Source organism: Lampetra fluviatilis, chromosome 10 (genome assembly GCF_964198595.1).
Source record: "Lampetra fluviatilis chromosome 10, kcLamFluv1.1, whole genome shotgun sequence".
In the NCBI taxonomy this organism is placed as follows: Eukaryota; Metazoa; Chordata; class Hyperoartia; order Petromyzontiformes; family Petromyzontidae; genus Lampetra; species Lampetra fluviatilis.
The window spans coordinates 12546943-12561393 of record NC_136284.1 but is presented as its reverse complement, the minus strand read 5'-3'; the positions used below and the strand labels follow the sequence as shown (position 1 = coordinate 12561393).

General features: G+C 42.7%; 2 protein-coding genes across 8 annotated transcripts in view; one reads left to right on the top strand and one right to left on the bottom strand.

Annotated features, from left to right (window-relative positions):
- Positions 1-5952, bottom strand: part of LOC144934346 (rho GTPase-activating protein 12-like) — a 38836-nt gene extending 32884 nt beyond the window's left edge. The window contains exons 1-3 of the mRNA XM_078860030.1: positions 5936-5952; positions 4651-5272; positions 815-877 (exon numbers count right to left, since the gene is read on the bottom strand). Coding sequence (XP_078716156.1) covers positions 815-877; positions 4651-5272; positions 5936-5949 — 699 coding nt within the window. The 5' untranslated portion in view covers positions 5950-5952. The remainder of the gene's footprint in view (positions 1-814; positions 878-4650; positions 5273-5935) is intronic.
- Positions 5953-13228: 7276 nt separating this feature from the next.
- The window catches only part of LOC144934588 (prolow-density lipoprotein receptor-related protein 1-like), a 308957-nt gene continuing 307734 nt past the window's right edge, over positions 13229-14451 (top strand). For all 7 annotated transcript variants that reach the window (XM_078860553.1, XM_078860550.1, XM_078860552.1 and 4 more), the window contains exon 1: positions 13229-13388. In XM_078860553.1, coding sequence (XP_078716679.1) covers positions 13289-13388 — 100 coding nt within the window. In that variant the 5' untranslated portion in view covers positions 13229-13288. The remainder of the gene's footprint in view (positions 13389-14451) is intronic.

The window sequence follows — 14451 nt, the reverse complement described above, 5'->3', positions numbered from 1 at the left end:
GTGCACGCAAGCTTTGCATTTTAGTCGGACATTGACATAAACAGACGTCGTACTTAGCCAACGTCCACATTCGTGCGTAGCATTGCATCACAGCAAGACGCAGCGATATTCTGCACTGGAAAAATATCCGGAATAATTAAGTAGTGTGTTTTTTTGATACTGCATGCGCTTTAAGTTCTATCAACTCTATGATTATACCCCCTTATGCTCACCGCATGTAACCATAACCGTTAACTCTCAGTGTCAACATATCTTATTCATAACCACGTGTACACAGTCGTGGGATGATGTATTTTTTCCCAGATCACTGCTTAGTTTAAAGAACATAGTTTGGTGAATGTAGAAGTTTCACATTAACGTGATGAATCTAAATCGAGCGGTCGTATCGCAGAGTATGGCCTGCATCTGCGACTTGTTAAACTGGACCGCCGTTCACTGACAAACCCAATGTCGTGTATAGGTTCACACGCAATGCCGGAGACATTTCGCTTACTCCTGACACTGCAACAAGTCAGCATCGTGCTCGGGACGTGCGTGTTTTTGTACTTGCACAATGTTCACAAGACAACAACAGCAACAACAACAACAAAAAACCACGTGATAGACCTCTGGGAAGTTGATGCGCGCACCTGTATGCGTTCTAAGGAGGCATTAGAAAGGCCACACATGTGGGTAATTAACTGTGGAATGCTGTGTTTTGTTGCGGTTACTTGTATCATTTACTCCTTTCCCCAGCCAAGTTTTCCAAAGTGCAAGAGAGTCTCTCTCTCTGTGTGTGTGTGCGTTCACGGAAGCGTAACGAGGTTATTCTCACGTTCGTAGGGGAACTCAAGTCGAATACTTCGCTGTCTTCGGTGGCCGACAACAGCCTTGTCTTCTGTGCCATGTCCGCCCAGGTATATGTGAAGTGGGGAAGGGAGAGTGGAGAGAGAAAGAGAGAGACACGCGGTGATCGTTAGATTACGGAGTTGGGGAGTTCGGGCAAACAGGTATATATGCTGGTTAGCTTCCCCGGGGCACATTGCATTTCCCAGCACGAACTTTCACAATGATGCTGCTACTACTGCCGTGTCTACTACCGTGGTGTGACGCGTAGAACTTCAGACCGTCCGTATTCACGGAATTTCGTGGCTATTTGCGAACCAGCGTTCATTTAGTTATTCCCCGCAGACTCAGACTGGTCGCAGGCAATCTGTGAAATGTGAGTCAATTCTTAGTTTGTGAATTTCATTCATGCATTAAATGTAGACAAAATTAACGGCAATATATTCAGCATTTTTTTAATGACTGAAATTAAATCGACAGGCTAAGACTTGACTGGAATTCTACAGTCATCATCAATATTGAGACTACATGAGACTAAAATGTTGACTAATTAACAGATATACATTTAGGTCCACACTTGAATGTGCAGCATATACACTAAATATATGAATGTGCCAAGAATGATATGCAATCGAGTCTCAAGCCTTTGTTTTTTCATACGTACACCATAGGCACAGCAATGTTATATGTCAGAGTAGATCATGTAAACAGTCACGTTGGTATCCACACATATACTTGAGGTTTTCTCATTTAAATACAAGTGTGCTGTTGACACTGAAACACGCTTGCGTGCTGGACATCAATGGGGGTTGTGTATTTGCATACACTGTATATATATTATTTTGTTAAATAAACTGTCAGTGATAAGGAAGTCGAGTAACACGTGGTTGTGTGGCAAAACTTCCTGTGGGATGCTGAAGTCGGCGAAAATGAGAACTGAGCGAAGAGGCTGCACAATGTGTAATTTGTGGTTGGGTTTGTGCAAGATAGTTTCTGTGCATTTAAGGGATTTTTTTGTTGAAGGTCATTTCCATGAAATTAATTTCCCCCTCCCGTTTTTTTTTCAACGATTGCACACACGCTATATAAACACTATTTTAGTACTGTAGAGTATATTACTAACGTGATAGATGTGATATTAAAACCGTGTGGAGGTGTACACGTCATGCCTGTAGGTGTGTATTTACCGAATTGATATCTTGAGCACACAGATATCGGACTTAAACCAGCCTCGTTTTGGGTTGCAGCCATTTGCCTGTGTTGTGCCAATTTGTATACATACAAAACGCAGTGTATGTGCATTCAACATATTGTAGTGATAATTATTCACGTCCCTTTATCAACCCACTGTTGGATGAAGGCCTCCGCACGCTACGCCATCACGAGGGCTGTCTGGCCGTACCCTCACCACGCTGGTTAGAGGCCAATTCAGATATCAATCGCCGTTGAACGCGAGCTGTGGCCAGGAATCATGGCGCAGTGTGCTCATCACTGCACTACACGTCTGAGAAAAATTTTCGTTGAAGATTCATATGATATATAACCGCACTCTCTGTTAGATAATTATACATCACCAGGACAAATTGTCATGGCTATTGCCCCATTCCAACCAGAAGCCACCTACCCATGCTTGGATGTGTCAGTGCGCACCCTCCGATTAGAGCGGTTTGGCTACGTACGGTGCGAAACGAAGTTCAACATACAGACATCTGTGCATGCATTCCTAATTGCTGTTTGAATGTCTGATATTTTCTTAAATTGTGACATGTGGACAATTTATGAAGGCACCTTGTACGTAGAAGCATTGGAATGTGAGCAGTTCCTACTTTACAGCCACCCTTACACGTGTGTGGAATGTATATGTAATTTTTTTTAATCTGATACACAGTTCTGACCTGATCTGACAGTTGTGTCCTTTATGCAGGATGGTTCTAGGATCTTTCAAAGTCCCTCGGTTTTGATCACGATTTCACGTGCTGCTTTGATGTGTATTACCTAAAAAATGGCACTTGATAAACATTTGAACTCGTGGCACTTAAGATTTGAAATCGAGATACAAGTTTGAACTCAAGGTCCTTAGGTTCCGTAACCACACACCACACAAACCTCACCAGACGGCGGCATGGCACCAATGGTAATTATTGCAAGGCAGCCGTGCGGTACAACTTGGTACATTATTCTCGCAAATGTTTGGCTCTTTGATAAGTTACGCTCTTGTAACCTTTGACATTTACACTGCTAAGAACCCTAAACACAGTCATGTTTTAGCTCAGGCAACTTGCAGTGACCCACAGTTTGTAAATGCGATGGTTTGTGAAGGTATTTATCATCATCACTTCATAAACTAATGATTGTGAAAGAACACCCCATCGGTTGCAGTCTAACAAAGCTAATAAAACAAATAAGACAAAATGAGCCGGATGCGATGCAAGTGAGATGGCGAAAACAAGACAGAACCACCCCCGAATGATACGTTGAGCATGAATCACGACAGTTCATTGCACCACTTGACGGGGCGAGTAATTGCATGAACACCACGCAGCCAGCGGTCCCTTATGGTCGAGGCGCTTGTGTGTTGCTGGCCGTCAGGCGTGAGGTGAGCGACGTGGTGGTAGTCACGTGGTGGGCAGGCACAGGGGCAGCAGTGTGCCTCGTTGTGTCGCCAGCAGAACTTCCAATTTTTTGGCGACTGTATGATATTTGATTCTTTTTTTTATCTCCATGTGCGGGTAATTGGTATTTAATATATATTTGAAGTGATGTGTTGGCAGAGATTATAGTGATACAGATATACCGTATATGATCCCCAACTAAATATTGAAGAATGTTCCTGTTCAAGGAATGAGTGAGGGCGCCTTGAAGGACATCTTGGGGCGTTTCTCCCGCTACTGTGAGGATCGTTGGGCGGCAGCGTGGCGCAGTGGTAACAGATGATGCATGTTGAACTTCTTTCGCACCGTACGTAGCCAATCGAATGTGCTAATCGGAGTTGTGCCTCACAGCACTCGAGTGACTGTTTGTGTCGAGTTTACATGTTCTCCCCATGTTCTGCACGAGTTTCCTCTGGGTTCTACCGCTTCCTCACATAGCTCGCAAAAACATACCATGTACCTGGCCTCAACATCCCAATGCTGAAAATTTACCAACAAATGACTCAATCGTGATTACACGTAGCAGCATCGCACCACTACTGCAAACGTTGACAGGACCCTTTTGAAACAGTCGTAACAATCTTCGAGGCATTCGTGGGTAAACAAGCTTAACAATAATAATCTTTGCTAAATTGCTTTTGTTTGGCTGCTGATGCCTTTGGCATTTACACTTAATCCTAAGAATCCTCAACATGGTTTTAAGTGACTTATGCAACTTGTAGCAACCAAACATTCTTAAATACACTGATTGTGAAGGTTATAAATTTTTCATTTTTCTTCAACTCATTATTAATACTTGCTATATTAATCACGTGCTCGTGTCTGAGTACGTGAGTGCGCTGGCTTTGGGATCGATGCTTCTCGAGATAACCCCTTGCTTGGCACGCGCCTCTAGAATGTGCCACTGTTACGTGGCGGATTACACCCCTCTTTTTGCTTACGCAACAATAAGGAATCTTTAAAATATACACGCACTAGCGATTTCACTCTGTGGATGTCAACAGGACAGAACCATAGCTTCTCTTTCATAATCATCATCGTCATGATCAAACGGAACATCTAGGCCTTTTCTGTTTGATGTAAACGTTATATTTGTAGATAGTTAGTGAATGAAGGATAAAGCAAAACATATATATATTGATTTTAGAGACCCATGTTTAAACGTCATACATACCAGACTGGTTTTAGATGAGCTCGTATCACTAACTGTACTTTTTCTTCTTGTAGAGCTGTAATTCCCAAAACACTCTCTGGCATCGCTGACACTATTGCCTGATGAGGAGCAGCGAAGGCTTCTGTTTCTCGATCTGACCGATTGTTCGTATTCCATCATTGGGCTGCCCGGACTCGAACCATCACAGCTGAGCCTGCCAGCCTCTGAAATACTGCCAGAGGAAGATTCCTGTTCATGGCCCAGGCCCTCCAGACTCATCACCCTCTGCCCTTCCTTCGCGTCCACGTGACGATCATCGCACGTGGCAGGGTCCTCCTTGACGCCACGGGCATCCCCTTGGGCCGTTGGCGAGTCGCAGTCGGCGGTCAGCTCCACCACGTAGACCACCGGCACGTAGAAGGGCGACGGCTCGCCCGGCTTGCGCACCTGCCACCACTCGTCATTTCGCTTCTGGACGAGATGGTAGACGTCGCCTTCGACCATGACGATGCGCCGCCCATTCGCGTTCGTGTACTCGTAGTCGTAGATCGCCTTGACGGTGGTCGACGTTTCAGCACCTGCGCCTCCCCGGTGCTTGCCGGTCTCTGCGCGAGCTGCTGCCGCCGCTGTTTCCCGCTCCATCCTGGCGGAGAGAAGGGCATGCGGTCAAGCTGGCCGCCTGCTTGGATGTAGTGCCGTGAACGTTGTGCCTAGGCCATTCGGACCATTGGCTGTTATGCAGATCGTGGCATTCTGCTTTAACTACAACCGTGACGTAAAGATTCGAAATGACCGTTGTCTAAATAAGAGAGCAATGTGTGAGCACTGCTTGTGATAAGAGTGTATCTATGACGTCTTTATATAAAATAAATACAATTAATGCCCCGTTCATCAGTGACACTGCATGAAAACAGAAATATATATTTAACGCATGTTACTGCTTGTCTATTTAAATACATTACCACGCACAATGTTTCCGTTATAACAAAGCGCAAATGACACGTGCGGTTTTCTAGTTTTTGTGTTCGCACACCACTGCCAATGTAGTCCCTTCATTTGTTTATTGTGTTTATGACATTTAATTGTAAGTATAGTTTATAAATCATGACATATTTATACCAGATATCATCCCCATAATTCAAAACCAGCTTGACACATAGCAAATTATGAACATGTACATTTTTATTCGCTGGACTTTGTGAAATTACATATACAATACAACGCGATACTTTACCGTATCTAGTACCATACCACGCAACTGAATAATTGATTACAAAACAAAATCCACATTTCGTGTCATTCTTACATTTTCTCCACCATTCGAGAGACAACTCAGCTGGTAATGGCATTCGACAATTAGAGAAAGCTTCGGGACAGGGAGTGGCAGGCGATGGCTATTGAGGAACTAGTTTGGTTTGGCCAATGACGCTGCTGAGCAGAAAACAGGAAGCAATGCTGCATACTAAACTGCTTACATATTTTTTTGGTCAACACATTCGGCTTATGCAAGATACGTTGCCCACTTTTCAGTCTACATACACCAATGTGCATTTTCTTTCACGTAGGTTTCGTGCATGCGATACTAAAATAAACAAGGGTTCTAAAGCGTGTCGTTGCTATCAAAGGAGTCTACATCTTGCCCATGTACAAAAACAAAACAAATAAATTATGCTTTGAATCAACCAGTCTCGTTATTTATTTACCACCCCAAACCTAAGGTGGTGACCATCCAGCCAGTGTGAAGTTAACAAAGTGCAGCACGAAGCCAAAGAGATGATACTCTTAGGTTTTTTCGGTAAAGTCACGTAAGTAAAAAAATTAAATTTAAATTAATAAAAGTAAAATAAAAATCACGACGTTTCGGAGGCAACACAAACTTGATACAGCAGTCGTGCTGTGACGGTTCCACCTGAAGACGGAAGCTTGTGTTGCCTCCGAAACGTCGTGATTTTTATTTTACTTTTATTAATTTTAATTTATTTTTTTACTTACGTGACTTTACAGAAAAAACCTAAGAGTATGAATCCTTGCAGTCACGAAAGCTTCAAATCCAGAACCATAGAGATGATGTTGTTGAGTGGAGTGTATAATAGTGTCCACTTCGGGCGTGATGGATTGGGTTTCATCACGTTGCTCAGCAGGGTTGTTTTCACCTTTGTTAAAAATCAAACGTGTTGATTATTAACCAATGTAAAACGCTGACATTAGACGAGTGATTTTAATTTTGCAGCCGCAACTGAATTATTGTATCGTGAAATTAATACATTACACATGTCCCTCGGGGGAGGTGTGAAAGAAACAAGGACGGGATGGGGCTACTGGGAATTGATGTTTAACATCGCAAGGTTAAGGTTTGCTCAAACCTCTTAGGTCTTAAACTAATGATCTTTGAGATGCAGTCCCAGTAAAAAAAAAAATTTTGTTGCACTTATGCACCTAATTTATGGACAGTCTAAGATAATCTGATGCTGTTATGTCAACTTATATCAGCACACCTAAAACTAGCTATGGTGTTCCTTTCTGGATAGAATGCAGCCATCGATAAACAGAGTGTGATGGTATCATGAACACAATAAACATACATCTACATAGGGGCCGTCTATAAATGACGTCACGCGATTTTGGACGATTTCTGACCCCCCCGCCCTTCGTCACACAGCGTGACAAAAAGTCAGACCCCCCCACAAATATGACGTCACACTCCCAAAAAAATAAAACATGCTTCAAATCGCTTTAAACTATTGTCATTGTAGTGCGTATTTAATGTGGCGCTGCACTCTGATGTTGTAGGAGAAAACATATATTAAAAAGTCTATTTAATTAAGTAGAACGTGTTGTCTATATTTATTAAAAGTTGCGCATTTTGACGTGACGTCGCATTTCTCAACCCCCCCCCCCCCCCCTTCGTCACACATCGTCACAAATTTCTGACCCCCCCCCCCCAGGTGCGTGACGTCATTTATGGACGTCCCCATATAGCAGTGGCGGCATCAAGAGGTGCAACACGGGGAAGCAAAGCAATGCATAGAGGCTTGGAGATCTAATATACTTGGTGTGGTGGGCCTTCCTGGTGTAATAATAATCATCATCAGCCATGATCTATCTACTGCTAAAAGAAAGCCTAGTAGTTCTCAATGTTTACTAAGGACTATGAGCAGATCCACTGTTCCATGCTCATTTGAGTGAGAACATTGTTTAACTTAATATTTAACATGTTTTCAAATGTTCACTGTCACTTTCAGTGTAAAGGCTTCCGGTTGTGATTTGAGGCGTGCGTGTACGCAAGCCATTGTTTTCACATTGCTTTGAGAGCAAAATAAATGTTATGTCAACAAGGCCTGACACACGAAATCCATAAACTGCGTAAAGCTGTCCCATACCCACCATCTGAATACCTGATCACACGTTCCACTTTGTAGCTTTAACATTGTATATCTCCAAAGCATTGCATGGCAGATCAAATATGATAATAGTACTAATGATCATCGTAATGTTACCACGTGTTGAGTTGTATCGGTTTTGCCTCGACATACTTCGGGGATTCTGCAAGAAGAAACGTTTCCATCGAGCACTCAGGCACACGATGTCTTATCTAATATACAATGTCATGGGACCATGTACGTCTACCATTGCTTCATTTTAAAAACGAATGTTCTCTTGACGTTCGATCAGGTGCCAGTGAGTCGGCGTGTAATCTCGAGCATATTGGTGGTCTTTTTTTCTGAAGTGTGTTTCCAACCGAACGCAATCTTTACTCTCAGAGCAGTCAGACGACTGGCAACATCAGTAACATATACGGCTGGTTGTCTTATCTAACCATTCGATAGATGTAAAGCTACCCATGCCTGATATCGAGGTCGAGACCCTTTTCCGCTAAATCCAAGCAATGGTCTGTGAATCTATGACCCAGTTTGAGCCCCCCCCCCCCCCCATATCTTTGTGCAATGTCGTGAACCAAAAAAATGTCAACTTTAAATGTGTGTCCTTATGGAGAGGACATTCTTTTTTTAGAGTTTATCACTCAAAGATCACACAATTCACGCTAATAAACTGTGTAGATCCTGTGCTGTGGGTAAAATTGGCTATTAAATTACTGGCAGGTGCTACATTTGTCCATAGGAGGGCATTGGGCCAACTTTAAAAACAGCAGTAAGTCTCTAAGTTAAGCTTTTCTTTATAAATATAACAGAGATGAGAATGATTGTATTATATATATATGCCATACAAAGAGCCCACTCGCAATTAGGTCCATGGATATATTTTTTTTTATTCTGTTATTTAGCACGTGTAGAATAACATCCTTCAATGTAATGTTCGACAAGTTCGTGTTAACATTCTTTGAACGTGTTTTTACTCACAATGCATTCACTTGCTCAAACACCATGGGATCGCGCCATGCAAATCAACAGAGTGAATTTTTTAATTAAGCAATGTAATCATAATTTTCATAAAGCTTTGCTTGCGCGAGTTCCAAGTTTTATATGAAAAGGGGCTTATTGAAGGAAATTATCACGTGGCACGCGTGGAATGTGATTTAATGACCAAATAGCGCCACCCGTGGTCTGGAACGGAGGTTTGTGCATGCAAAATTGTAATTTGGCAAACATTTAGTTAATGCCAAACCAGGTCCAAATATTTTTTTATGATATTTTGTGTTGCTATTTCCTACTGAATTGCTATGGAGGCTAGCATTTACACATTTAACCCATTGTGGTGTGTATATAGATGGCACAATTTTACTTATTTAAGCCTAAATAAATCTTGACCTAAAGCTTTCGTGACTGCAGGAATTCTATCTGCGTGACTTTGCCGAAAGACCCAACGAATATAAGCCTAAGCATTTTCATTGAGTTTACCTTGTTTTTCGGTGCCTTCTAGCCACGTCCTACCGTGTTGTTTCGTGTAATGCAAAGTCACAGCAGATGCATGCCGTAGTTGCTATTGGCACGGCATGTGGTGGCTGACGAACCACGGAAAAGAGTGGAACTCAGCGCCGTGATCTCGCGCGAGGCTGAGCAGAGCGAGCAAGGAGGACCTTCACCGGAATCTCATCTCAGGCTGGAACCAGATGGAAGCCATCACCTCGAAGCAAATTCAAGCTGAGATGATTGACTGGAGGCCCTCGATGGGTATACAACATTACAATCTGGCCTAAGTAAGGGTTGGTTATTACAATGGACAGGGGTCTTTAATGAGAATGGAGCCAGCACGATAACTTACGTGTATTTGGCACTAGTAATTGGGCGCGCTGATTTTGAACAAAAAAATGGTTTTCCAACAACCTATGCAATACTGCGTCCTAACAAGTAAAGCAACAATGTTAGGGGGGGGGGGGGCTGTCATAGAATGAGGTCGCTGTGGTAAAAGACAAACATATCCTCATCACAAAAGCAAACACAGCTTAATGACTTTCACCCGTCACCAGGAATAAGAACCCGCACACGATCGCAGTTGTGGAGTATTCGAGTGCAGTAACAACATGGCAACAGTACTCGTGTCTACTACTATGGGTCTGTGTTATTATGTCAAGCGTTGGGATATTAATCACGTGGAAAAAAATGCTTTTGCTATGGCAGATAACCATCAAACCGTGCTCTGTAAATGTTGTTAAGGACAATTACTGTCGACCAAAAACATGCTTATTTGCTTTAGCCTAATGAAGAAATGTTTTCGACAGCACCAATGAGGCAGACCCTCCTTGAAGTGGAAATGCAATTACCAAAGTCGAGCAAGATTTTGCTAGTCACCTCCCCACCTTAAAAAAAGAATAATAATGAAACAAATATACACAGACGATTGCGCAGCATTTTTGTTCATAAAGGAGTCGTTTGAGTTTTTAATTATCTAATTTAAATTAAACATTTACTTGACGTAATTGGCCAATGGTGAAATCTGTTTATGCGTTAATACAACTCCCCAGCAGAAGCATGTAAGATGTGTTTCAGGAACAGACTGAATAAATGAAGCGCTGTGTAGGGCAATTCCCAGCAGTAAGACTGAACGGAGCCAGCATTCAGCAGAAATTCAAGGGGATAGTTCTATATATATGTACACACACATACATACTTTGCGCAAGTTTCACAGTTTTAATGTGAGTTTACATAACTGGCCACGCTGATGTGTTTATCAAGGTACGCGTGGCTCTCTTGCATTCTGCCCGTTTCACAATAGTCATTTAAAACGTCACACAACAAGCGCGCGTTGAATAATTAAATGCCTTTTAAAAGTAGTTAATCTTAAAAAAGGCGAAATGCAACAAGCGCGCCGGCCACACAATTGTGTTTTGTGTGTTTGGGGTTTAAAGTTGGGTCTCCTAAACCTCCAATTCCCGCGACTCGCCACCACCAGGCCACGCCTTTCCGCGTTTCGCAATTTATTCCCGATTCAAGCGCAAATGAACTAGTTACATGCTGCGCGCGCCCGATGATTGTTAAGCACAATCCCCACGTGACACGCTAAGCAATTAACGATGTCTGCGTCACGTGGAGCACGTGTGTGTGTGTGTGCACACGCACGCTCACTAAGATCTGAACCGTGATTTTAAGCGGCTATATTAACGGAGACAGCGTTAATTGCTCAGCGCGTCACGTGGGACGTGTTTAACCATCATCAGGCACGAGTTCATATGGTGGGTCCCGAGTTTAGGGAATTCCTGGTTGAAATGTTTCAAAATCACGTCTCAATTGTATACTGTAGGCTGCAAGGTTGAGAGTAAATTCTGAAAAACGTGGCGGTAAATATTTTCTTCCGATCTGATGGGGGTAAACATTCATTTGCTATTAGTCACGCTTGTTTTGGAGGGAATAGACAACTCTATGTGCGCTTAATAAGGTGTTCTTTTTGTAACTGCAAAAACATACTTTCACAATGTTACAGTGAAACCCCATCTTTACGACTTAAATCAAAATAAAACTTGCGCGACCTCAATATGTGTTTGTACAAAGTCATACCGACGACCCTGTTCCTAATGTTAATATTACGCTCTCAACGCTTTTTGACCGCCCACATTTAACGCATAGTGCACTCTGTACTGTCACGGGCACGCACACTATCAGACTAATATGAAAACAAAAAGTTTTGACCGCTGCCCGGCTGGCTGGAGGGAAGGCCGCGCGGACGTGCGGCCTGTTAGTATTAACCTATGATCAGATCTTTAAAGCTCAGCAGGGTTGACTCTGGATAGTGTTGGATGGATGGGGTGGTGAGCGCTATGCAAGCGAGGATGTGATAGGACGAGCAAGGCTGCGTCGTGGTCATCAGAGGGCAGAGCGTCACAATACATTGTTGTACTGCACTCTGATGCCTTAGTCCCACTTCTATGGCCCCAGTCTTCACCAACCCGCACTGATCAATGTGAAGTATTCTCGAACACACAACTCCCCGTGACCCGAAAACTAAACAGCCTTTCGTTCGCATTTGCACTTAAACACGATTTATCCTATCCAGAGATTTCCTGTTTAAAACTAATGGTGCAGGATACTAGAGTATTAGTCTGGAAAGCACTTCGACTGTTGTATTTTATGTGGCGAGACAAAAAGAGTTACATTATATATGCATATAGTATACGATTCGATGTTGTTCCACATCACATGATTAGGGTGTTCGACAACTCATACATAGAATTAGCTAAATGTCCCATTGCGGGACCCTTCTGTGATTATGCTTCAAGACCCACGGATGTTTAACCGGGAAAGAGCCATTCCTCTTGTTAATCACTTCGCCACGTTCGTCCTATATCTGTGCACAGAACGTCTTCACTCCAAAGTGGCGTTATACTTCACTACATTGGGATTTTTTTCATCTCTCTCTCTAATTTAATGTTAAAAGTGAACGATTCCGCAGCTATTACTGCCGTGCATCACAACGACCACGTGTGTAGGGCGTGCGTGAGCTGTTCATGTGCAACAACAGAGGTGTAACATACACCGGTGGGGGGGGGGGGCATCGAACACGACGGCGCATTGCTACGACTACACACAAGCCCCCCCTTTGGGGTGGATGCGATGTTTTGGACGAGAGAGCCCCCCACCTCGCCTTCCAAGCGCAATCCTCTTTTTCGCAACCTTTCTATAAGCACCGCTGTAACCCTGCACCGAGACTTAACGCGTTCATTATTTGGTTAGCGTGCGAGAGGGTAGTGTGTGTGTCCGTGTGTCTGTGTGTGTGTGTCCGTGTGTGTTTTGCTTTTAAAACCCCCCAACCAACCCTCTACCACCACCACCACACGCTATCATACACACTCCTCCTCCTCCTCTTACTACTCCTCCTCCCACTCTGCTCCACGTGGAGCAAACGTGTTTTGAGCGCACAAGCTAACAGGCTATAGACCGCCGCGTAGCTTCTCGCTGAATGCCGTTGTTGAAGGGATAATGTAATTTTTTTTGTAACAGACGTTAAAGTGAGTTTATTAGACGGACTTGCCACCACGCACCCTTGTGCCACTTGCGTCCTACGTGCGCGAGTGTTTATCAAGTGCGTTTAATAAAAAAAAAAGTTGCTTTAACTGAATTATCTTTTATTACGTTTCTTGTTTATTTTTAAGACCATTTCCGCAAATCGCACATTTGTAATAGGGCGCTTCTGTGCGCAAGTTTCATCGCAATAGCGCAGATAAGGCAGAGGAGTAGCTGAGAGTCGCTTTGAAGAAAGGGTGTTCAGGATGGAGAGGAGAGTGTCCGTGAGGCTTCTCCAACTATTCACGGCGCTGCACGTGATAGCCTCGGCCACGGCAGCGGTTGGGACATTGAGCCCCATAACAGGTAAGGTAATTCGTTATTTTAGTACTTTTTGTAGACTTTGGCAGTTTTTTTTACGTGTTTCTTGGTTTTTAAGGCACGTATACACGTCGCAGCTTGTGCACATGATTGGTATAAAACGCTTGTTTAACATTTATTTAAGGTGTGTGCAAATGTAAACAAATACAAAACCCTTAGGTGTGTCACCATGTATTTGACCCAAAGATGAGGTCAGCTTTCAACGTGTTTTTTAAAATCTGAAGCAACCTCAAAACTCAAGGAGAAAAAAAAAGTTAGTGCTCATTTGTTAAAATGTAGGAGTTGACCTTTTCGGTCACCTAGTATTTGACCCAAATGATGAGGTCACATTTCAAAAGTGTTGTGTTTTAGTCAGCGACCCCCAAAAACCTTGAAGAACGTTTAAGTTGCTCTACCCGTGTTGGAATGTCGTCGTCTTTTCCACCATTCACTTACCATCAACACGGTAATCTACAGGTTTGTGCCTCGACAGTATATAGAATGTGCTATGTTAGAATACTGGGTCAACATGTCGGATGTGATTTAACAATGATTCAGGATTTGTAAGTTGGTGTATAGTACTGAGTAAACATTTTTTTTACCGAGTGAAATATGTAATACTGGAAAGTAAGAGAATATGTGGTGATTAATGAGACCGTAGTATATACAGTATATATTTTGTTCTGCAGTGTAACGGGGATACGTTTGACGTGATGAAATACAGCACAGAAATGCCTCCAGGAAATACTTACATTGAATTTTTTTTCCTGTACTTGGTTACGTATTGATTGAGACATTTGTCTGAATTTTACAACAAATAAAAGCAGTAACAAGCCAAATGTAACGTCAGATAATAATTTATTTTAGATAATGTATATTAGTCGATGTTTTGCAACCAAATATTTAAATTAAATCTCTTGATCCTGTGGTAATAATGTTACCAAAATTGAGACACGTACAATTTCTGACCTACCAAGTAGATTGATGTTAAAAAGTTCTCACACAGGTCTCTGTATCACACGAAAAAAAGCATTAAACATCATGAAAAAGACCCCCATGGAATGCAGTA